Source organism: Protopterus annectens, chromosome 6.part0 (genome assembly GCF_019279795.1).
Source record: "Protopterus annectens isolate FY-2018-M chromosome 6.part0, PAN1.0, whole genome shotgun sequence".
Classification (NCBI taxonomy): Eukaryota; Metazoa; Chordata; order Ceratodontiformes; family Protopteridae; genus Protopterus; species Protopterus annectens.
The window spans coordinates 390,990,158-391,014,880 of NC_056737.1; the positions used below are offsets into that span (position 1 = coordinate 390,990,158).

The 24,723-nt window shown below is 42.7% G+C and overlaps 1 protein-coding gene across 7 annotated transcripts in view; it reads right to left on the reverse strand.

The window, feature by feature from the left end:
• RALGAPA1 (Ral GTPase activating protein catalytic subunit alpha 1) overlaps nt 1-24,723 on the reverse strand; it is a 5,382,632-nt gene that overhangs the window by 4,668,905 nt on the left and 689,004 nt on the right. For all 7 annotated transcript variants that reach the window (XM_044074134.1, XM_044074135.1, XM_044074129.1 and 4 more), the window contains exon 4: nt 22,746-22,803. In XM_044074134.1, coding sequence (XP_043930069.1) covers nt 22,746-22,803 — 58 coding nt within the window. The remainder of the gene's footprint in view (nt 1-22,745; nt 22,804-24,723) is intronic.

The following is a 24,723-nucleotide window of genomic DNA, read 5'->3' on the forward strand; positions in this document are numbered from 1 at the left end:
GGGGTGTCTTACTACTTCCAGCTTTGGAAGTGGGAGCCCCCCCCCCCCCCCCGCTTAGGCCTGTGTGTAGCCTGAGACTGTAACTTAGGTGGTCTGCTGTTCCTGGGTTTGGACTGAGGCGGCCTGGAAGAGACTGGAAAGGACCAATTCTTAGCAGGCCAATGCCTACTAAATCTGGGAGGCTGTACTTGCAGGAAATCTTTAACAGTTTGCAGAGATTTAGCTTTTTCCACCATATTTTTAAGGACTTCTTCTGCACTGTTGCCAAAGTTGGTTTAAGGGAGCATCCAGTAATTTAGCTTTAACATGATCTGGCAAGTTTTGTTACTTAAGCCAAGCATGCCTTCTAAGTACCAACCCAGTGACAGCAGCCCTGCAAGATGCTTCTAAAGAGTCAAAACCACATTGCAAAGTATGTTTACTAACGTGTTCAGCAGAATGTATTAAATCCTTTAATTCTTTATGTTCGGCACAGTCAGGAATCAACATCATTTTCTGTTTAAGCAGTCCCATAATATGCTGCTGATACTTTAACATATGAAACTGACAATATAAGGCCCTAATGGCCAAAGTAGCAGAAGTGTATACGTTCTTACCCCATTTGTCCAAGGCCCTGGGATCTCTATCAGAGGGGGTAGGGTTTTTGGCAGCAGTAGCCTTAATGCCCTTAGGTCCTTGGGAAATGGTTTCTGGATCTGCAGTAGGATTCTTGAAGAGGAACTTGTGAGAGTCAGGTACTCTGTAATACCTGTCAGGTTTTCTGGGAGCTGGAGGTAAAGTGTCTGGGGCCAGGGTAAATTCCAAGAAGGCATCATCTACAATGTCCAGAACAGGAGGGATAGCTAAAGACCTGTGTTGGGGGAGGAGTAAGAATTCCCTAAGCCTCTTTTTGGAGACAGAGTAATTCTGGTTTTCCCAGAGGAAATGCTCCCTAAGAGTGTGCAAGGTTTCACCAAACGAAAAATCTTTTGGTGGGGAAGCAGAGGGAATGGAATCCTCTGCATCAGAATCCTCATAGGTAGATAAGGGCAAATCCTGGTAATCAGAAGAAACAGACATTTCAGTATCCTGATCAGATAAATCAGAAGGGAAATCAGTTCTAGGTCTCTCAGAGGGGGAAGGCTGGCTTCCCCTAATTAAAGTAATAAGGTCCTCAGCCATTCTAAGCATTTGTTTTTTAGGCATATGAGCCTGACCATGCGGCTTGTACGTCGGTTTTCTAGGCGTAGGTCAAGTTTTAGGCCTTGATAAAGTAAATGGAGTCAGTTTAAAATGCAAATCTGTAGGCCTGACTACACCCTCAGAAGCTGGTGCCTGCACAGCGGCTCCAGACCCATCCAAGAGAGACATCCGCAAGTTCCAAAGTCGAAAAAGCATCTCGCAGCATACCGGACTCCAAATGGGTCTCAGTAGAGGCCTGCGAATCTGAAGTAGCAGGTATCAGGGGCTCCGAAAGCGCCTCACTGAGTACTGGCGAACTAGCGACTAGCTTAACGGAAGCATAGTCAGCAGTTTTGGACCTATGCAGTCTGTCTCTGTCTTTATCCTTACTTTTTTCGGAATATCGGCAGTTGGATGGCTTTCCAAAGCCATTTCTGGACAGTTAAACCAAGTACTAAAATAATTTGCTGCGAAAATATACCGACGACTAATAGTTCAGTGTTTGAATAAGTCACAAAACTGACAGCGAGGGACGTCGTGGTCTGGGCCTAAGCAGGAATGCAGGACGAATGAAAATCTTTATGAGGTATTTGCTTTCCACAGGTAAGACAATTAACTTTTACTGACATTGGTTAAGAGCAAGAAAAAAGGATACCCAACGGGGTACTTAGCTTTTTTCGAAGACTTCGGTTATGAAAATGAAAATGAAAATTTCAGGAGTCGGCTGACTGGCACTTGTAAACTGCTACTGCTTCAGGCACCGCACAGCAAGAAAGACTGATGCAATGGCATCAGCTGCATGTTTTATACCCCAACGACCTGACGTCATGGAAGAAGAGACAGCATCCGACGCAGGAATCCAAGACTCTGGTATTCAGGCCGGCTGAGGGCTCCCTGCAGGCAGATAACCCAAATGTAATGACTGCAATAGTGAAACACGAAGAACATCTGGTACTTACAACTACCACCAACAATGGAGGGGAGGAAGGGGAGCTTATCGGAGGTAACTGAACCTGAGGACCAGTGTGTAACCATTATCCAAAATGTTGATGCTGATGTTATTATTTACAACTATAGTCAAGTCAATGTCAATGCTGAATGGGCAAATTTGTTCTCCAAAGGTTTGAATTTTGTTCCTGGCAGAAATGCCAATATTGCTGACAGCATTTGAATTTTAAATTGTTTATTAGAAAGTTGAATCTAGGCATGCACTTCTGTAATACGATACCCACTAATGGCTCTAATGGTTTACATAGGCCCAGCACTTTTATTCCGCCTTCCCATCCTTTAGTGTCAATATATGAAACATTCTGTGAAAATGAGATCAGGGATCTGTTAAAAGGTAACCAGAAGGGGATTACTAATAATTTTGATGAAAGAGACTAGTGCCGGTTACAGGATATTATTTGTAATGACAATATTAGGCTCTTGAAACCTGACAAAGGTGGAGGGCTTGTCATAATGAACATTTTGGATTACAACAGTAAAATGTTTGAACTACTGAATAGTGACACCTACTGTGAAGTTTCAATGAATGAGATGAACGTAGCGTATAGGAACATTGACCTCACAGTAGAGGAATTGTTCCTTAATGGGCAAATCAGTCTTGACATGCATGATTTTTTGGACTTTAATAACCCTAGAACACCTACTATCTTTGGCATCCCAAAGATACACAAGTCCATCGCCAACCCTCCTCTTCGCCCTACTGTGGATGCTAAAGCATCAAAAACATATTGCTTAACTAGATATATTGATTTTCAACTTAAGGGCATAACTGATGAAAGGCCTTGGATTATAAAAGGCTCCTGGGATATTCTTAGTAAGATACAACCTGAAATGTATGCTGACGGACTGATTATGGCCACTTTGGACATAAAAGATTTATTTTCAGAAATACCACACGAGGAAGGGCTGGATTGGTTCTATGAATATCTGAGTAGGCATACTGAATTAGGAAACAGTATTAACCATACTCTTAGGACTTGTATGGAATTAGTCTTGGAAAACAACTTTTTGAGTTATGAAGGTCCTCTTTTTAGACAAATTCAAGGGGTGGCCATGGGAGCCTGCTGCACCCCAGTTTTTGCCAATTTAGTTTTGGCTTACTGGGAGGAGTATATCCTGAATTCCTGTTACAGGGATTCTTGGTCTCTCTATGGCCACTACCTGGATGATATAGTCCTTCCTCGGAAGGGTGCTAGGGAAAAATTGGAGGAATTCTTTCAGTATATTAATAATACTACAGATTTTCTCAAATTTACTTTAAACACCGATAAGGACAAAATGAATTTTCTTGATGTCACTATTGTTAAAACCTATGAGAATAAAACATTTATTTCTAAATTATATCGAAAACCTACCTATTCAAATACATTTTTACATTTTAACAGTTGGCACCCAGTGCACCAAAAGAAGGCACTGGTGAAGGGGCAATTCGTCAAAATTGCCAGAATGGTTTCTGATTAACTTGACTTCCATGCTGAATGTGACACTTAACAATATGTTCATTAAGAGAAGATATCCTCTGGAATTTGTCAAGTCCATTGAAAATGAAGCTAAAATGAAAAGACAAATGGGTGCCATTGTCAAACTTTTATTTCATAACGGTGGGATTAATAACATTTATTCAAATGATAGAATTATGAACAACAGTTTTTCTAGAGCTTGTGCATTTCCTTTTACTCTTAATTTTTATGATATTAAAAACATACTGGAAAAGTTTTGGTCGATATTTATGTTAGACCAAGAAGTCTCCAAGATCTTGGGGGAGAACCCTATTATTGTTTATAAGAAAGACTCCAGTTTCAAATCTTTGTTGGAAAGACTAGGAAAGGAAATATGAAAGGTGGTGGTTCAAAATGTAGCAGGCGTGGACAAGGTTCATTTATGCTGGAAGGTGACTATTTTCATTAAGAATTACGGGTCTATACATCCCATTAAAAAAACATTGTTTTTCAAAAAGAGTGGTGTATATAGCAAAGTGTGGGATATGTGACGGGTTCTATGTGGGCAAAACAAAAAGGGCATTTAAGCAAAAGATATACGAGCACTGCTATGCCATTAAGTGTAAAAACAAGAAGAATGCTCAATACAATCATGTGGAGAAATTTCCTACCCATTACTTCAGGTTTTTTGCCATTGACCGTGCTGACTTAGGGCCTCAGGGAGGGCCATTTGATGAGTATTTGGAGTTCCTGGAACTAAAATGGCAAATCAAACTTAATGCTGGTTCTTGTCCAAGTCTAAATGACCAAATTAGTATTATGCCTCAATACTCTCAGTCTCAATACTAATCAATCGAACCATAGTAGAAGCTAAAATTCCCACCATCTGAAAAATATCCTATGTAATCCCACTTCACAAAGGAGGCAGCTCTACTGAATTCTCCAATTATAGGCCAATAGCTATACTCTCTCCACTTGCAAAGATTATGGAAAAATGTATTCATAGACAATTCATGCACCACCTAATCCAAAATCGCCTTATGGCAGACACTCAGCATGGCTTCCGTCCTCATCACAGCACTACTTCAGCCCTCCTAGCCTTTACTAACACCATAAACCATAATCGCAACAATAATTATATATCCTCAGCCCTCTTTTTGGACCTTTCCAAGGCATTCGATATGGTTGATCACCAACTTTTAATCCACACACTGCAAACATTCTGTCTAGATACTGGAGCCCTCCAATGGTTTCAATCCTACCTGAATGGTCGACAGCAGGCTGTCCTCTGGCAGAACAAACTCTCTAACCTTCTACCCAACACCCTCCGAGTACCACAAGGCTCTATACTAGGGCCCTTGCTGTTCTCCATCTTCATTAACAACCTTTATACTGTCATCCCAAAAGTCAGCTGTATCCAATATGCTGATGACTCTACTCTGATTTGCTCAGCCACATCTCCAGTAGAGTTATGGTCAGCTACCCAGACCACCTTTAATACAATAGAAAACTGGCTTTCTGAACATCGTCTGATCCTAAATCCCAAAAAACTAAAATGCTGTTATTTTCACCAACACGTAGGTCTACCGCTTTCACTTTTACCATAAAATCAAATGATGGCACAATAATCTCCCTGACCCATCTACAAAACTATTAGGTGTCATCATAGACAATAATCTCAAATTTGACCTACATGTTAACCAAACTATCAAAACCATCAATAAAAACTAGGGTCACTTTACAGAATAAAAGCCTTCCTAACCCTCCAGCTAAAATTGCCATAGCTCGCTCTCACCTTCTTTCAACCCTTCTGTATGCATCCCTCTACTCGAATTTGAACAAGACTGTCCTTAACAAACTCTCAATTTGCTACAACCACATTGCCAGGTTTGCCACTGGGCTGACTTTTAGGACACATCATTGCATCAATCTAAATCAGCTTGGTTGGCTTGAACTACCTAGCCTAATCCAGTATAACCAACTGATTATGGCCTATAAAATCCTCTATAATCTGGACAATACTCCTGCACTTAAAAATATTATCACCCCCATAACAATCCTAGACCGCTTGATCCTCTAACAAACTACTAATTCAGACTAGCAAAATTAATAACACAGCCGGTGATTCTCTCTTTGCAAACTCTGTAAGTAGATCCTGGAACTCACTTCCAGCTGATATTACCTTACTTTCCACCTTAGGTCAATTTAAAACTAGACTCAAACAACATTTGTCACTTAACTGGCTATGTCAATGTATCAAGCCTGGCTAACTCGAATGTGTAAAAATCTGTTAACCAGTTTACTGTGTAATTTAATTTAATCCTGACTTGTGCTCAGGACTAACTTTAACCTGTGGAACTTGTTTAACTTGCTTACTTATGTAATCTCTGTAAATAATCTGTTTGTAATATGTATTGCTGGTATTATGTAATGCTGTATCTGCTTACCCTTGGAGCTTTTCTCCCCGGGCCTCTGCTGAAAATTGACATGCATCCAGTCGGACTATCCCGGTCAACAAATGTAAAATAAAAAAAAAAAAATTGCCTTTGTTGAAGCTTAAATCTATGTTTTACATGTAATTTAGATATGCGGTCAACTAGTTGTTGATTCTTAGTTTATTATTAGGGTTTAATACAATTTGACACATATTTTAGGTATTTTTACTCATTTTATAGAATTAATGTTTTTTCTCAAGTTTTTTTTTATTTGTTATGTCTTATTTAGGAAGTGATGTATTTCAGAATTGAGGATGTGATGTCATGTCATCTGTGCTGGGGGACGGTATATAAGCCATTTGTTTTCAATGTTTATTATTCTGATGAAGTCAGACTTGCTGACAAAAGCGCTTAATCGGATTTGGTACAATAAACTTGTGTGTGGACTACCTAATTCGCGGTTTACTTGGATTTCCTTCTTCATTATCTGTGCTTCTTGCTCTGTGCTTTACTTAAAGATTACAAGTAATCTGACAGGCCTGGGACAGAAGAGCCAACAAATACCTGAACATATGGGTCTAAAAAGTTTACAGCCCTAAAAGCCAAGGTAGCAGAGATATAAACTTTCTTTCCTACCCTTTTCCAAGGTCCTGCTATCTTTATCAGAAGGCAGCAACTGAGAGGGCTTGTCAGAAGCTACAGACACCACCGTGGGGCCAGGACGCCGACACTTGTACAAAATTTACAGTCCTCAGGCACCCTATACAATCCATCAGGTTTCTTGAAAGCAGGGAGATGAGAGTTTGAAGCCTTATAGGCATTGGAAAAGGCATCCAACAAGGCAGCCAGAACAGCAGAAGACCTGAGATAATCCATCTGCAGCAACTCATAGTACCTTTTTTGTACCTTAGAAACCTGACCATGCTCATATTTACTCCAATCTGGAGATCATGTCCCCAAAAATAAATCTCTTGAAAGGAAGTATCAGGACTGGTAGATTCCTCTTCCTCTGATCCATAATCCAAAGGAGAGGAAATCAGAGATGAGTAAGCAAGGGATTCCTCAACCAAATCTGGCTCCTCTTCAGAGGAATCTCGTAGTGTGCGTCCTTTAAGAAGAGTACAGGTGCAAGGGGGGAGTAGAACAGAAGCTCCCTGTGGGGTTTCCAGTGCCATCAAAGCAGTAAATAAACCCTGGGTGAAGGACCACCATTCACTCTGTGGATATTTCAGAACAGGAGTAATATGTTCAATCTTTTGCTTTTTCTTCAATGGGACGCCCGCCTTATAAAATTTGGAAGGCTCTGACCCAGGATTGCATTCAATGATGGTAGTAGGAACTTCTCTGACTAATATTTGAGGAACACCCCTAATCCTCACTGACAATCAGTTGTGGTTTCCCACTGAATGCCCGAAGTGGACATTTGCAATGCCTCCTCGGATGTACTTAAAAGTTGGATCCCCACCAGCCTCCAACCCGGTCAAGGCAGAGGAATCCAAAGATAAAGCCAGGCAAACCTCCGTGCATTCACTCACCTTGGGAGAAACGTCTAGCAGAGGCCGAACAGCAGAAGATTCCATCCTACGCTTCTTGGCCTTCTTTACTGACTGTTGTCACTCAGAGCGTGAAGTTCCCTCCATGGTTTCATTCGGAAGAAGCTTAAAACGCTGGTTTTCAAGGGAAAGCACCAAAGAAGAGAGTCTACTATGAAGGGTTTTAGGTAAAAAGGCCTGACAAATAGAACAGGATGCATGGTCGTGCGAAGCACCAAGGCAAAACAAACACTGTTCATGGAAGTCTTTACAGTGAATTTGTCTCCCACACTGGCATTTACCCTTCTAGGATGACATGAAACCCTACAAGCAACAAAAAAAAAAAAAAAACATAAGCAAATAAAACCCAACAGGGCAGTTATCTGCAATGTCTTGGTGAACCAGCAATGGAAAGTACAGTTGTGTACACTTACCATAAATGTAGATGTTCGAGAGTATTCACTGTTGCAGTCATCACTTGTGTGTTATCCCTACTGGGTATCCCTCGGCCGGCCTGAATACTAGAGTAAAGGATTTCTCTCTTGCATCGGCTGTTCAGAGATCGTGGCTGACCTCAGGTCGTTAGGACTATAAAAGGTGACAGTTGACACCATTACATCAGTTTTTCTTACCCCCCCCCCCCCAAAAAAAAAAAAAAAAAACAGGAGCCCCTAAGAAGATATAGAAAAATGGGCGGAAGGTGGGGAAACAAGACTGCAACAGTGAATACACTCAAACATTTACATTTATGGTAAGTGTACACAACTGTACTATGTTCTTCGTGTTTCACTGTTGCAGTCATTACATTTGGGTAGATTCCCAAAGCTATGGTTGGGAGGACGAGTTTATATAGCGTTAGGGCCAGCTATATGGCCCTGCAAGACAGCAGTGGCAAAGCCAGCTCTGGATTTAGAGAAAATTGGCAAATGATAATGCTTGTTCAAAGTATGTACAGAACATAAGGTAGCAGCTTCTAAAATATCCCTGGTAGGAACACCTCTGAGAAAGGCTGCAGAAGTAGATGCAGCCCTGGTGGAGTGAGATCTCATCCCCTGGAGGATAGGTTTTCCATGGTGCTTATAGCAGAAATTAATGCAATGGCTTATCCATTTAGAAATGGTTTGTTTTAAAATAGCCTTCCCCTCTGCCCCTGCAGCAAATGCTACCAGCAGTTAAGATTTTCTTTGAGGTTTAGTCCTGTCCAAGTAGAAACTAAGTTGTCTGTGCACATCCAAGAAATGTAGAATCCATTCCCCTTTGTTCTGTGGATTGGGAAAGAAGGCTGGCAAATGAATGGACTGATTAAGAGCCACACTGGATACCACCTTGGGCATGAAGGATGGATTGGTCCTGAGTGACACCCTGTCCGCATGAAAGATGATGAAAGGCTCCACTGCCATAAGGGTCTGTAATTCAAATATCCTTCTAGCTGAAGTGATTGCTAAAAGGAAAGCTGTTTTCCAAGAAAGAAATTTTTGGTCTAGAGTAGCAGCTGGCTCGAAAGGAGGTAGAGTGAGTTTCTCCAATACAAGTTAAGGTCCCAGGCAGGGGTTGGAGCTCTCCTGGGTGGTCTCAAATTTTTGGCCCCTCTGAGGTACTGCTTGAGTAGAGGATGAGAGAAGAGGGGAGGTTCTGTGTTATAATGAGCTGAAATGGCTGAGGCGTGGATTTTAATGGAGGAAAAAGATAGGCCCTTGTGAAGCATCTCAGTTAAGTATTGCAAAATCTGAGGTAAATTGGGTGCTGCTGTGCTCATCCCTTGAGATTGGTTCCAGGCACAGAATCTTTTCCATTTTTCAGCATAACATTTTCTAGTACTAGGCCTCCTTGCCTCTAAGACGACATCCATCACAAGTTTGCTGAGGGATGATAAGGGAGAGTTTAAGTAATAAGCCAGGCTGCAAGGTTCAATGTTGGAAGCTGAGGGTGCAGAATCTGGTTCTCCTGCTGAGACAGCAGGGAAGGAATCTGAGGCAGGTGCCATGGAGATAACTGCGACACACTGCGCAGGAGGGGGTACCAGTGTTGGCACGGCCAGTCTGGAGCAATCAAAATCATCCTTGGTTTGTCCTGTTTGACTTTTAGTGGAATTTTGGAGAGCAGAGGCAGCGGGGGAAGGCGTAGACTGATAGGTTTTTCCAGCTGAAGGACAGAGCATCCACTTTCCAGGCTTGTTTGTGGGGAGCCCTTGTGCAAAACATGTCCAACTGATACTTCTGGGGGGAGGCAAATAGGTCTATGTCTGGGCTCCCCCATTCGCTTGTCAACATATTGAAAATCCTTGGTTCTAGTTTCCACTCATGTGGGTCCATGTGGCCTCAGCCACAAAGGCAAATGCAGAATTTGTACAAACACATTATATATATGTGTATATATATATATATATATATATATATATATATATATATATATATATATATATATATATATATAAATATATTTATATATATAAATATATACATAAATATATATATATATAGATAGATATAGATATATACTGGGCTTTTGTAACCACTTGCCACAAAAACTATACTCATCTTAATGACATATTTCTTTTTATACAACTTGAAATAGTTATGCTATACTCCTGATTATTGACAATGTATAACACTGTATTTCTACTTAATGCCTTGTATTAATCCTTATTGCTGTTTAATACTAATTTACAATGAAAATTGTATATGTTGGAGCTTTTCTCCTCGGGCCTCCACTGAAAAAGGGCTCTTCAGCTCAGTCGGACAATCCCGGTCAACAAATGTAAAATAAAATATATATATATATATATATATATATATATATATATATATATATATATATATATATATATATATATATATATATATATACACACACACACACACACACACACACACACACACACATATATTTATTTAAAGCTGACCAGGAAAACAAAAAAAATCAATCGGTATGTGGTAATAAATGGTCCCCAAAATCTTAAAGGTCTGGCAGAAAAAAACAGAAATAAATGGAAGTCAAAGGGACTCATTTATTATATAGAATCATGATGTTATATTTTATATTAATCGAGCCATCATTTAATGCAAACACCAACTCCCCTCTCCATTACATCTCCTCATACCATTTACTAAATGCCTCATTAGTTTTACAATGAATCACTTCCAAGAAGGAGGTTGAATCCACTTATCTGTTCCTCAAGTACATCCTAGTATCTAGAGTAAGTTCTAAGGCTTTTGAGGTGTATGCCTCAACCATCCTTGCTTCTCAACTACAATGTTCCTTGCTCATGCACCTTTATCATGCACCATTTTCTCTCCTGGCTTCTGCAGAACATATCCTTAAGCCTTCCATCTTCCTTCTGTACTTCCTACCTTTTTATAATTCCGACAACCCTCCTCTGTACTCACTCCAACTCAATAAATGCGGTCTCCAACATCCTATATACAAGTCATCTACCCAAAAAGTACAGTTGTGTATACTTACCATAAATGTAGATGTTAGAGTGTATTCACTGTTGCAGTCATCACATTTGGGTTATCTGCTTGCAGTAGCCCTCAGTCGGCCTGATTAACAAAGTCTTGGGTCCTGCGTCAGTTGCTGTCCCCTCTTCCGTAACATCAGGTCGTCAGGGGTATAAAACATGCAGCAGATGCCATTATATCAGTTTTTCTTGCCCCAGATGTCAGGTGCCCCCCCAATGGGAAGCAATTATATCTATAAATATATAAGGTTATACCTCCAAAAAAAAAAAGCAAATACACCAAAAAGCTTTTTAGCATAGTAAAGGAGAGTAGAAGTATAGTCAAAAGAAGTAAGGGGGCTAGAGGGAGGGTAACCAGAACTGCAACAGTGAATACACTCAAACATCTACATTTATGCTAAGTGTACACAGCTGTACTATGTTTTTCATGTTACACTGTTGCAGTCATCAAATGTGGGTAGATTCCCAAAGCTAAGGATGGGAGGAGGAATTCAGATGGATTTAGGACCAGCTAAAAGGCCCTACAAGACTGCAGTGGCAAAGCCAGCTCTGGATTAAGAGAAAATTGGCAGATGGTAATGCTTGGTGAAAGTATGTACAGAACTCCAGGTAGCAGTTTCTAGGATGTCCCTGATAGGGACGCCTCTGAGAAAGGCTGTAGAGGTAGATGCAGCCCTGGTTGAGTGGGGACTGATCCTCTGTGGGATAGGTTTTCCATGGTGCTTGTAGCAGAAAAGAATGCAATGGCCTATCCATTTGGAAATGGTTTGCTTTGACATAGCCTTCCCCTCTGCCCCTGCAGCAAATGCCACCAGCAGTTGTTCAGATTTCCTTTGAGGTTTAGTCCTGTCCAAGTAGAATCTACGTTGTCTGTACACATCTAAGGAGTGCAGTATCCGTTCCCCTTTGTTCTGTGGATTAGGAAAGAAGGTTGGCAAATGAATGGACTGATCAAAAGCCACACTGGATACCACCTTGGGCATGAAGGAGGAATTGGTCCTGAGTGACACCCTGTCCAGACACCCTGTCCACATGAAAGATGATGAAAGGCTACACCACCATAAGGGCCTGTAATTCAGATACCCTTCTTGCTGAAGTGATTGCTAAAAGGAAAGCTGTTTTCCAAGAAAATAATTTTAAGTCTGCAGTAGCAGCTGACTCGAAAGGAGGAAGATTGAGTTTCTCCAATACAAAGTTAAGGTCCCATGCTGGGGTTGAAGCTCTCCTGGGTGGTCTCAAATATTTTGGCCCCTCTAAGGAACTGCTTGAGCAGTGGATAAGAGAAGAGGGGAGGTTCTGTGTTATAATGAGATTAAATGGCTGAGGCGTGAATTTTGATGGAGGAGAAAGACAGGCCCTTGTGAAGCATCTCAGTTAAGTATTGCAAAATCTGAGGTAAATTGGGCACTGCTGTGCTCATCCCTTGAGATTGGTTCCAGGCACAGAATCTTTTCCATTTTTCAGCACAAGACTTTCTAGTACTAGGCCTCCTTGTCTCTAAAATGATGTCCATCACTGGTTTACTGAGGGATGGTAAAGGAGAGATTAGGTAATTAGCCAGGCTGCTAGGTTCAGTGTTTGAAGCTGAGGGTGCAGAACCCGATTCTCCTGCTGAGACAATAGGGTAGGAGTCTGGGGCAGGTGCTATGGGGCCAATAGTGACACACTGCGCAAGAGGGGGTGCCCAGTGTTGGCGTGGTCAGTGTAGTGCAATCAAAATCGTCCTTGGTTTGTCTTGCTTGATCTTTAGTAGTTCTTTGGAGAGCACAGGCAGAGGAGGAAACGCATAAACTGAAAGGTTTTTCCAGCTGAAGGACAGAGCATCCGCTTTCCAAGCTTGTTTGTGGGGAGTCCTTGTGCAAAATGTGTCCAAATTATAATTCTGGGGGGAGGCAAACAAGTCTATATCTGGGCTCCCCCATTTGCTTGTCAACATGTTAAAAATCCTTGGTTCCAGTTTCCAATCGTGTGGGTCCATGAGGTTTCTGCTTAGTTCGTCTGACAGTGTATTTAATTTTCTTGACAGGAATTGAGCTTGTAGATGTACTTGGTAGTTCAGGGCTGTGTTCCACAAAGCCATGGATAGTCTGCAGAAGGGGTAAGAATGTGTACCCCCCCCCTGCTTGTTCATGTACCACATAACAGTGGTGTTGGACGTCTTTGTCATTAATTGTCCAGGAAGAATGTGGTCCTTGAAGGCTGTCACAGCATTCTGCACAGCTAACATTTCTTTTTGATTGATATGCAGGTGCATGTGACTTGGGTTCCATTTGCCCTGAATGCACCTCCCTGCCAGGTGAGCCCCCCATGCATAGTCTGATGCGTCTGTTAGGATTTGGGTGGCAGGGGGTAGTGTGAATGGTAGTCCCTTATTTTGGTGGCAGACCTCTGCCCACCAAAAGAACTCTAGGTATGGTCAAGGTATGATAGGAATCATTGCTTCTAGATCCTGAGAATGTTGACACCATAGGCTTTTAAGATACCATTGCAGTTTCCTCATATGCAGTCTTGCATATGGAATTAGAAGAATGCAGGAGGCCATGAACCCCATGGCTTGTAGAATTTGCCTTGCAGATAGCAGGGTTTTTGTGGCCACTTGTTTGAAGTAGGTTGTCAAATTAATTTGTTTCTCTGGTGTGAGGAAAGCCATCTGGGAAGTTGTATTCAAGCTTGCTCCCAGGAATATAATTTGACAGGGTACCAGTTGTGATTTCTTTTCATTTATGGTGTAACCCAGACAAGTTAGCACCCTTTGTACAAAAGCCAGATGATTCAAAGGTATGTCCTGGCTTTCTGCCTGAATTAGACAATCGTCCAGGTATGGGTATATTTGAATATTTCTTTGCCTGCAAAATGCATAATTGGAGCTTGGCACTTTGGCTTATCTTCTGCATCCAGGGTATTCACAAAGGGCAGTGCATAGAACTGATGGTGCGAGTAGCCTGCTTTGAAGCGTAGGAATCTTCAGCAAGATTCCCTGATTGGGATGTCCAGGTATTCTTCCTTTAAATCTAGTGTTGCCAACCAGGCGTCTTTGCCTAGCATAGGGAGCAACTGGTGAAGAGTCAGCATCTTGAATCTTGGAATCACCAAAAAAGTTTTAGAGTAGACAGGTCCATGATACGACGTCATGAATTCTCTTTTCTGGGTACCAGGAAAAGTCTCGAGTAGAAACCTTGTCCCTTTTCCTCTTCTGGTACTAACTGAATAGCCCCCATGCTTAACAGAGAAAGTACTTGCTTTTGGGCCTCTGCCCACTGATTTGGGGGTAGATCTGGCCACCCACTTGGTGGTGGTAATGTGTGGAAGTGAAATCTGTATCCCTGGGACACTATTTAAAACCCATTTGTCCTGGGTAATGAGTTCCCAATTCTTTGCATGAAGAGCAATTCCCCCCCCCCCCACCAAGGGGGCAATCAGTTGAGAAGTGCTTGGAAGTTTTAAAAAGAAGTCACTGAGACAGTTTACCACAGGGGGGAGTTTTATTACTCCCAGATTTGGAAGTGGAGGCTCCCCACTGCTTAGTCCTGTGCATACCCTGGGACTGAAGCCTGGGAGCTCTTCTGGATGTGGGTTTGGACTGAGAAGGTCTGGAAGAGGCAGGAAAGGACCAATTCTTGGAAGGCCAATACCTACTAAACCTTGGAGTTTGTACTTGTAAAAAATCAAACTGTTTGCATAGATTTAGCTTTTTCCTCCATCCTTTTAAGAACTTCTTCTGCCTTGTTGCCAAACAGGCGGTCCTGATTTAAGGGAGCATCCAGTAATTTCGCTTTAACATGATCTGGCAAGGATTGCTCCTTAAGCCAAGCCAAGCACGCCTTCCAAGTACAGACCCAGTCACAGCAGCCCTGCAAGATGCCTCTAGTGAATCAAAACCACATTGCAAAGTATGCTTTCCAACTTGTTCAGATGAGTGCAGTAAATCCAGTAAATCCTTATTTTCAGCACAATCAGGAATCAACATAATTTTCTGTTTAAGCAATCCAATAATATGCTGCTGATAATTTAACATATGAAACTGACAGTTAAAGGCCCTAATGGCCAAAGTTGCAGAAGAGTATACCTTCTTACTCCATCTATCCAGCACCCTGGAATCTCTATCAGAGGGGGTAGGATTTTTGGCGGTAGTAGCTTTAATGCCCTTGGGAAATGGTCTCAGGATCCACAGTAGGATTTTTAAATAGGAACTGTGAGAGTCAGGGACCCTGTAATATCTATCGGGTTTTCTGGGAGCAGGAGGTAAAGAATCAGGGGCCAAGCTAGATTCCAAAAAGGCATCATCAACAATGTCTCATACAGGGGGGTATGACTAAAAGCCTGTGCTAGGGCAGGAGTAAGAAACCCCTAATCTTCTTTTTATAATCAAGAGAAATCCTGACTTTCCCAACGAAAATGCTCCCTGAGAGTATGCAAGGTTTCATCAAAAGAGAAATCCTCTGGGGGGGAGCAGAGGGAATAGAGTCCTCAGCATAAGAATCCTCATAAGTAGATAAAGGTAAATCCTGGTCATCAGAGGGAAACAGAAAATTCAGAACCCTGGTCAGAAGTATCATAAGCAAACTCAGTCCTAGGTCTCTTAGAAGGATTAAAGTAATACGGTCTTCAGCCATTCTTATCATTTGTTTTTTAGGCATAGAGTCCTGACCATGCAGACTGGGTGTCAGTTTTCAAGGCATGGCTTGAGTTTTCAGCCTTGAAGAAGATGGCGTCAGTTTAATACGCACGTCAGTAGGCCTGAATACACCCCCAGAAGCACTGTCCAGCGGCAACAAACCCATCCCAGGTAGAGACATCCGCAGGTTCCACAGCTGAAGCATCTCATGGCATACTGGACTCCGAACAGGTCTTAGTAGAGGCCTGCAAATCTGAAGTAGCGGGTATTAGGGGCTGCGAAAGCGCTTCACTGAGTATCAGCGAACTGGCTACTGGCTTAGGAGAAGCATGGTAGGCAGTTTTGGACCTCAGCAGCCTGTCTCTGTCTTTATCTTTGCGTTTTTTTCGGAATGTCGGTAGTCCGATGGCTTACCGAAGACATATGAGGATAATTGAACAGAGCACCAAAATATGTAGCAGCAAAAATATACCGACGGATAGTTAATGGTTTAAATAAGGCATAAAACTGGCAGCGAGGTACATAGTGGTCAGGGCCTAGGCAAGGAATACAGTACGAATGAAAATCTTTATGAGGTATTTGCTTTCCATAAGTAATGCAATTATTTACTTTTACTGACCCGCGGTGGTGGTGCTGCGGTAGCGTTGTCGCCTCACAGTAAGACGCTCTCTGGTTCGATTCTCAGCTAGAGCGTCTTCTGCGTGGAGATATGCATGAATGGGCGTACCTTCGCTGAAGGTTGTGCGTCAGGCCTGGCAAGCCAGTACGTAAAAATCAACTGCCAATCATTAGCGGACAGGAGTTCCGCTGTGGCGACCCCTAACCGGGAAAAGCCGAAAGACACAAAAAAACAAACAAACAGACATCGGTTTAACAGCAAGAAAAAGTTTGCCCAACGGGGTACTTAGCTTTTAGTTGAAGACTTCGGTTCTCAAACTCGAAAACAAAAATTTCAGGAGTCGGCCAACCGGCACTTGCGAACTACTTCTGCTTCGGGCACCGCACTGCAAGAAAGACTGATGTAATGGCATCGGCTGCATGTTTTATACCGCTGACGACCTGACGTCACTCACAGAAGAAGTGACAGCAAACGACAGAGGACCCAAAACTTTGTTAATCAGGCCGCCTGAGGGCTACTGCAAGCATATAACCCAAACATGATGACTGCAACAGTGAAACACTAAGAACATCTGCTAACTGTGAACTTTCCTGATATGGCCATATCTACAGGAACACTACTTTTGTAGAACAACTTCCTTGTCCAGTTGCAGTGAACTAGGCTATCAGAAGGTTGCTATGTAGCTGGCAATAGGGTTAGGGCTGGGCTTACAGTTTCAGATTTAAGATTAAGTTCCTATGTCAACCAGCAAGTGATTTCTCAAGGTGTGTTCTTTCACACTGAAGAAGAAAGTACAGTTGTGTACACTTACCATAAATGTAAATGTTCGAGTGTATTCACTGTTGCAGTCATTACATTTGGGTAATCTGCTGGCAGGTTACCCTCAGTCGGCCTGATTAACAAAGTCTTGGGTCCTGCGTCGGTTGTTGTCCCTTCTTCCATGACGTCAGGTCGTCAGGGGTATAAAACATGCAACCGACACCATTACATCCGTTTTTCTTGCCCCAGATGTCAGGTGCCCCCTTGATGGGGAGCAAATAAAATTAAAAATACAAAATTATACCTCCAACCAAAAGCAAATACACCAAAAAGGCTTTTAAGCATAGTAAAGGATAGTAGAGGTATAGCCAGAGAAAAGTAGGGGGCTGGAGGGAAGGTAACCAGGACTGCAAAAGTGAATACACTCGAACATCTACATTTATGGTAAGTGTACACAACTGTACTATGTTCTTCATGTTTCACTGTTGCAGTCATTACATTTGGGTAGATTCCCAAAGCTATGGGTGGGAGGAGGAGTTTATACAGAATTAGGGCCAGCTATAAGGCCATGCAAGACAGCAGTGGCAAAGAGCTCTGGATTTAGAGAAAATTGGTAAATGATAATGCTTGGTGAAAGTATGAACAGAACTCCAGGTAGCAGCTTCTAGAATATCCCTGGTAGGAACACCTCTGAAAAAGGCCGCAGAAGTAGATGCAGCCCTGGTGTAGTGAGATCTGATCCCCTGGGGGATAGGTTTTTCATGGTGCTTATAGCAGAAAGCAATGCAATGGCTTATCCATTTAGAAATGGTTTGTTTTGAAATAGCTTTCCCCTCTGCCCCTGCAGCAAATGCTACCAGCAATTGTTCAGATTTTCTTCGAGATTTAGTCCTATCAAAGTAGAATCTAAGTTGTCTGTGCACATCCAAGGAATGCAGAATCCGTTCCCCTTTGTTCTGTGGATTGGGAAAGAAGGTTGGCAAATGAACGGACTGATTAAGAGCCACACTGGAAACCACCTTGGGCATGAAGGATGAATTGGTCCTGAGAGATACCCTGTCTGCATGAAAGATGATGAAAGGCTTCACTGCAATAAGAGCCTGTAATTCAGATATAATTCTAGCTGAAGTGATTGCTAAAAGGAAGGCTGCTTTCCAAGAAAGAAATTTTAAGTCTGCAGTAGCAGCTGGTTCGAAAGGAGGTAGAGTGAGCTTCTCCAAAACAAAGTTAAGGTCCCAGGCAGGGGTACGAGCTCTCCTGGGTGGTCTTAAGTTCTTTGCCCCTCTGAGATACTGCTTGAGCAGAAGATGAGAGAAGAGGGGTGGTTCTGTGTTATAGTGAGCTGAAATAGCTGAGGCGTGGATTTTAACAGAGGAAAAAGACAGGTCCTTGCAAAGCATCTCCGTTAAGTACTGCAAAATCTGAGGTAAATTGGGCGCTGCTGTGCTCATCCCTAAACACTGGTTCCAGGCACAGAATCTTTTCCATTTGTCAGCATAAAATTTTCTAGTACTAGGTCTTCTCGCCTCCAAGATGACATCCATCACAGGTTTGCTGAGGGATGATAAGGGTGAATTTAAGTGATTAGCAAGGCTGCAAGGTTCAATGTTAGAAGCTGAGGCTGCAGAATTTGGTTCTTCTGCTGAGACAGCAGGGAAGGGGTATGAGGCAGGTGCCATGGAGATATTTGCGACACACTGCAGGGGAGTGGATACCAGTGTTAGCTCGGCCAGTCTGGAGCAATCAAAATCATCCTTGGTTTGTCCTGTTTGACTTTTAGGAGAACCTCGGAGAGCAGAGGGGGAAAGGCTGAAGGAAAGAGAATCCACTTTCCAGGCTTGTTTGTGGGGAGTCCTTGTGCAAAACTTGTCCAAATGGTAGTTCCGGGGGGAGGCAAATAAATCTATGTCTGGGCTCCCCCATTTGCTTGTCAACATGTTGAAAATCTTTGGTTCCAGTTGCCACTCATGTGGGTCCATGAGTTTTCTGCTTAGCCCGTCTGCCTGTGTATTAAATTTTCCTGGCAGGAATTGAGCTTGTAGGTGCACTTGGTAGCATAAGGCTGTGTTCCATACTGCCATGGCTAGTTTGCAGAGGGGATAGGAATGTGTAGCCCCCTGCTTGTTTATGTACCACATAACCGTGGTGTTGTCCGTCTTTACCATTAGTTGTCCTGGAAGAATGCAGTCCTTAAAGGCTGTCCGAGCATTTGGCACAGCTAACATTTCTTTTTGATTGATATGTAGGTGCATTTGATTTGGGTTCCATTTGCCCTGAATGCACTTCCCTGCCAGGTGTGCCTCCCATGCATAGTCTGATGCATCTGTAGTAAGGGTTTGTGCGGCAGGGGGTAGTGTGAATGGCAGTCTCTTGTTTTGGTGGCAGGCCTCTGCCCACCATAGAACTCAAGGCGTAAGCAAGGTATGATAGGAATCATCGTTTCCAGGCTGTGACAATGTTGACTCCATAAACTTTTTAAGTACCACTGTAGTTTCCTCATATGCAGTCTTGCATATGGAATTAGAAGAACGCAGGAGGCCATGAACCCCAAGGCTTGCAGTATTTGTCTTGCAGATAGCAGGGTTTTTGTGGCCACTTGTTTGAAGTAAGTTGCCAAATGAATTTGCTTCTCTAGCGTGAGGAAAGCCATCTGGGCAGTTGTATTCAAGCTTGCGCCCAGGAATGTAATCTGTTGACAGGGTACCAGGTGTGATTTCTTTTCGTTTATGGTGTACCCCAGACAAGTTAGAACCCTTTTTACAAACGCCAGATGATTTAGAAGTATGCCCTGGTTTTCTGCCTGAATTAGACAATCGTCCGGGTATGGATATATTTGAATATTTCTTTGCCTGCAAAATGCAATTACTGGAGCTAGGCACTTTGTGAATACCCTGGGCGCAGTAGACTAGCCAAAGGCCAGTGCAGAGAACTGATAATGCAAGTAGCCTGCTTTGAAGCGTAGGTATCTTGTGTAAGATTCCCTGATTGGGATGGGCAGGTATGCTTCTTTTAAATCTGGAGTTGCCAACCAGGCATCTTTGCCTAGCATAGGAATTAACTGGTGAAGAGTCAGCATCTTGAATATTGGAATCTTCAGAAAGGTGTTTAGAGTAGACAGGTCCAGGATTGGACGCAATGATTCGTCTTTTCTGGGTACCAGGAAAATCATGGAATAAAAACCTTGTCCCTTTTCCTCTTCAGGTACCGGTTGAATAGCCCCCATGTTTAAGAAGAAAAGTACTTGTTTTTGAGCCTCTGCCCACTGATTTGGAGGCAGGTCTGGCAACCCGTTTGGTGTTGGCAACGTGTGGAAATGAAATCTGTATCCCTGGGACACTATATTTAAAACCCATTTGTCCTGGGCTATGAGTTCCCACTTCTTTGCATGAAGAGCAATCTTTTGTCCCAAAAAGGCGGTTAAAAGGTAAGTGCTTGGTAATTTTAAAAGGAAGTCATTGAGACTGTTTACCATAGGGGGGTGTCTTGTTATTTCCAGATTTGGAAGTGGAGGCCCCCTCCCACTGCTTAGCTCTGAGAGTCCCCTGGGACTGAAACCTGGGTTTTTGCTGTGTCTGTGTTTGGCTTGAGAGGATCTGGAAGGGGTTGGAAAAGACCAATTCCTAGTAGACCAGTGCCTACTAAATCTTGGAGGTTGCACTTGTAAGACATCTTTAACAGTTTGCATAGATTTAGCTTTATCTTCCATCTTTTTAGAAATTATTCAACCTTATTGCCAAACAGGCAGTCCTGATTTAAGGGAGCATCCAACAATTTAGCTTTAACATGATCAGGCAAAGATTGCTCCTTAAGCCAAGCATGTCTTCTAAGCACAGACCCAGTAACAGCAGCCCTGCAGAAGGCCTCTAAAGAATCAAAACCATATTGCAAAGTATGTTTTTCAACTTGTTCAGCAGAATGCATTAAATCCTGTAAATCTATTTTCCAGACAGTCAGGAATCAACATCATTTTCTGTTTAAGCAGTCCAGTAATATGCTGTTGATATTTTAACATATGAAATTAGCAGTTTAAAGCTCTGACTGCCAAGGTTGCAGTAGTATAAACCTTTTTATCCCATCTATCCAGCGCCCCTGGAGTCTCTATCAGAAGAGGGTAGGATTTTTAGCAGTAGAAGCCTTAGTGCCCTTGGGCCCCTGAGAAATGGTTTCTGGATCTGCAACAGGGTTTTTGAAAAGGAACTTGTGGGACTCAGGAACCCTGTAGTATCTGTCAGGTTTACTAGGAGCCGGAGGCAGGGAATCAAGGGCCTAACTGGATTCCGAGAACACATCATCAACAATGTCTAGTACAGGAGGTATAGCTAAAGGCCTATGCTGAGGTAGAAGAAAAAATCCCTAAGCCTCTTTTTTGAATCAGAAAATTCCTGACTTTCCCAGTGGAAATGCTCCCTTAAAGTATGCAAAGTTTCCCCAAAAGAAAAATCCTCAGGAGGGGAAGCAGAGGAGATGGAATCCTCTACATCAGAATCCTCGTAAGTAGGTAAGGACAAAACCAGGTCATTAGAAGAGTCAAAAGAAACAGAATCCTGATCAGAAGATTCATAATCAAGCTCAGCCCTAGACCTCTGGGGGGTTGACTACCCCTGATTAGAGTAATTAGATCTTCAGCCATTTAGATCATTTGTTTTTTAGGCATATGGGCCTGAACATGTGGCCTGGGGGTCGGTTTTTTAGACATAGATCGAGATTTAGGCCTTAGTAATGAAGGCGGTGTCGATTTAATATGCAAGTCTGTAGGCCTGAATACACCCTCAGAAACTGGTGCCTGCACAGCGGCTCTGGACCCATCCAAGGTAGAGACATCTGCGGGTTCCATAGGTGAAGCATCTTGCAGCATACAGGACTCCAAATGGGTCTCAGTACAGGTCTGTGAATCAGAAGTAGCGGGTATCAGAGGCTACGAAAGCGCCTCACTGAGTACGGCGAACTGGCGACTAGCTTAAGAGAAGCGTCGTCGGCAGTTTTGGATCTCGGCAGCCTGTCTCTGTTTTTTTCGGAATCCCAGTAGTCAGATGGCTAACAGATGACATTTTTGGATAATTAAACCGAGAACCGAAATATTTAGAGGCAAAAATGTACAGATGACAGATAGTGCGCTGATTAAATAAAGCACGAAACCGACAGCAAGGTACATCGTGGTCAAAGCCTAGGCAAGGAATACAGTACAAATGAAAATCTTTATCAGGTATTTGCTTTCCACAAGTAATGCAATTATTAACTTTTACTCACATCGGTAAGGAGCAAGAAAAAATTTCCCCAATGGGGTACTTAGCTTTAAGTTTAAGACTTCAGTTCTGAAACTCAAACGAAAATTTCAAGAGTCGGCCGACTGGCACTTGCGAACTGCTTCTGCTTCGGGCAGCGCACAGCAAGAAACACTGATGTAATGGCGTTGGCTGCATGTTTTATACCCCCGACGACCTGACGTCGTGGAAAAAGGGACAGCAACTGACGCAGCACCCAAGACTTTGTTAATCAGGCCAACTGAGGGCAACCTGCGAGCAGATTACCCAAATGTAATGACTGCAACAGAGAAATACGAAGAACATCATATCCGAACACTACAGCCATCTGGTAGAAGTAACCAGTGCCACAATAAAATCACAGCACTATCAGAAACACCATTATTCTGGATAGTGACAACAAATCACTGTACAATCTACAAAGGAAAAGTAAACCTTAGAAGTATTCAGACTTACCTATGCTGTGAAACTGCCATCTGCATTGTATTCTTTCTGGAAGAAGCTGCAGTATCTTCTGCACAAAGAAAATAATAATAAAATGCTTAATATAATACTACACAGGTGTATTTAAAACTAACCAAACAGTTTTAATGAATGAATGCAGCAGAATGAACACGATTAACCAGCTTCTGCTAATAATGTAGGTGTGTGTGACAACATGTTTACTTTCAGGTATCACAACATTCTCAGATCTAGTCTGAAGCTAACAGTACAAAACAATGCAAGTATCAGCCTTGTACATCCAAGTCTCAACAGTATAAATTTAACCAGGAAAAAAAAAGTACAGTTGTGTACACTTAACATAAATGTAGATGTTCGAGTGTATTCATTGTTGCAGTCATTACATTTGGGTAATCTGCTCGCAGGTTGCCCTGAGTCGGCCTGATTAACAAAGTCTTGGTTCCTGCGTCGGTTCTGTCCCTTCTTCCATGACGTCAGGTCGTCAGGGGTATAAAACATGCAGCCGACGCCATTACATCCGTTTTTCTCACCTCAGATGTCAGGTGCCCCCCTAATGGGGAGCAAATAAACATAAAAACACAAAATTATACCTCCAACCAAAAGCAAATACACCAAAAAGGCTTTTAAGCATAGTAAAGGAAAGTAGAGGTATAGCCAGAGAAAAGTAGGGGGCTGGAGGGAGGGTAACCAGGACTGCAACAGTGAATACACTCGAACATCTACATTTATGGTAAGTGTACACAACTGTACTATGTTCTTCGTGTTTCACTGTTGCAGTTATTACATTTGGGTAGATTCCCAAAGCTATGGGTGGGAGGAGGAGTTTATTTAGCATTAGGGCCAGCTATAAAGCCCTGCAAGACAGCAGTGGCAAAGCCAGCTCTGGATTTAGAGAAACTTGGCAAATGATAATGCTTGGTGAAAGTATGAACAGAACTCCAGGTAGCAGCTTCTAGAATATCCCTGGTAGGAACACCTCTGAGAAAGGCTGCAGACGTAGATGCAGCCCTGGTGGAGTGAAATCTCATCCCCTGGAGAATAGGTTTTCCATGGTGCTTATAGCAGAAATTAATGCAATGGCTTATCCATTTAGAAACGGTTTGTTTTGAAATAGCCTTCCCCTCTGACCCTGCAGCAAATGCTACCAGCAATTGTTCAGATTTTCTTCGAGATTTAGTCCTGTCCAAGTAGAATCGAAGTTGTCTGTGCACATCCAAGGAATGCAGAATCCGTTCCCCTTTGTTCTGTGGATTGGGAAAGAAGGTTGGCAAATGAATGGACTGATTAAGAGCCACACTGGAAACCACCTTGGGCATGAAGGATGGACTGGTCTTGAGATACCCTGTCCGCATGAAAGATGATGAAAGGCTCCACTGCCATAAGGGCCTGTAATTCAGATATCCTTCTAGTTGAAGTGATTGCTAAAAGGAAGGCAGTTTTCCAAGAAAGAAATTTTAAGTCTGCAGTAGCAGCTGGCTCGAAAGATGTTATCGTGAGTTTCTCCAAAACAAAGTTAAGGTCCCAGGCAGGAGTAGGAGCTCTCCTGTGGGGTCTCAAGTTTTTTACCCCTCTGAGATACTGCTTACTGCTTGAGCAGAGGATGAGAGAAGACGGGTGGTTCTGTGTTATAGTGAGCTGAAATAGCTGAGGCGTGGATTTTAATGGAGGAAAAAGACAGGCCCTTGTAAAGCATCTCCGTTAAGTATTGCAAAATCTGGGGTAAATTGGGCGCTGCTGTGCTCATCCCTAAAGATTGGTTCCAGGCACAGAATCTTTTCCATTTGTTAGCATAAGATTTTCTAGTACTAGGTCTCCTCGGCTCCAAGATGACATCCATCACAGCTTTGCTTTGTAAGGGTGAATTTAAGAGATTAACCAAGCTGCAAGGTTCAAAGCTGGAAGCTGAGGGTGAAGACTTTGGTTCTCCTGCTGAGACAGCAGGGAAGGGGTCTGAGGCAGGTGCCATGGAGAT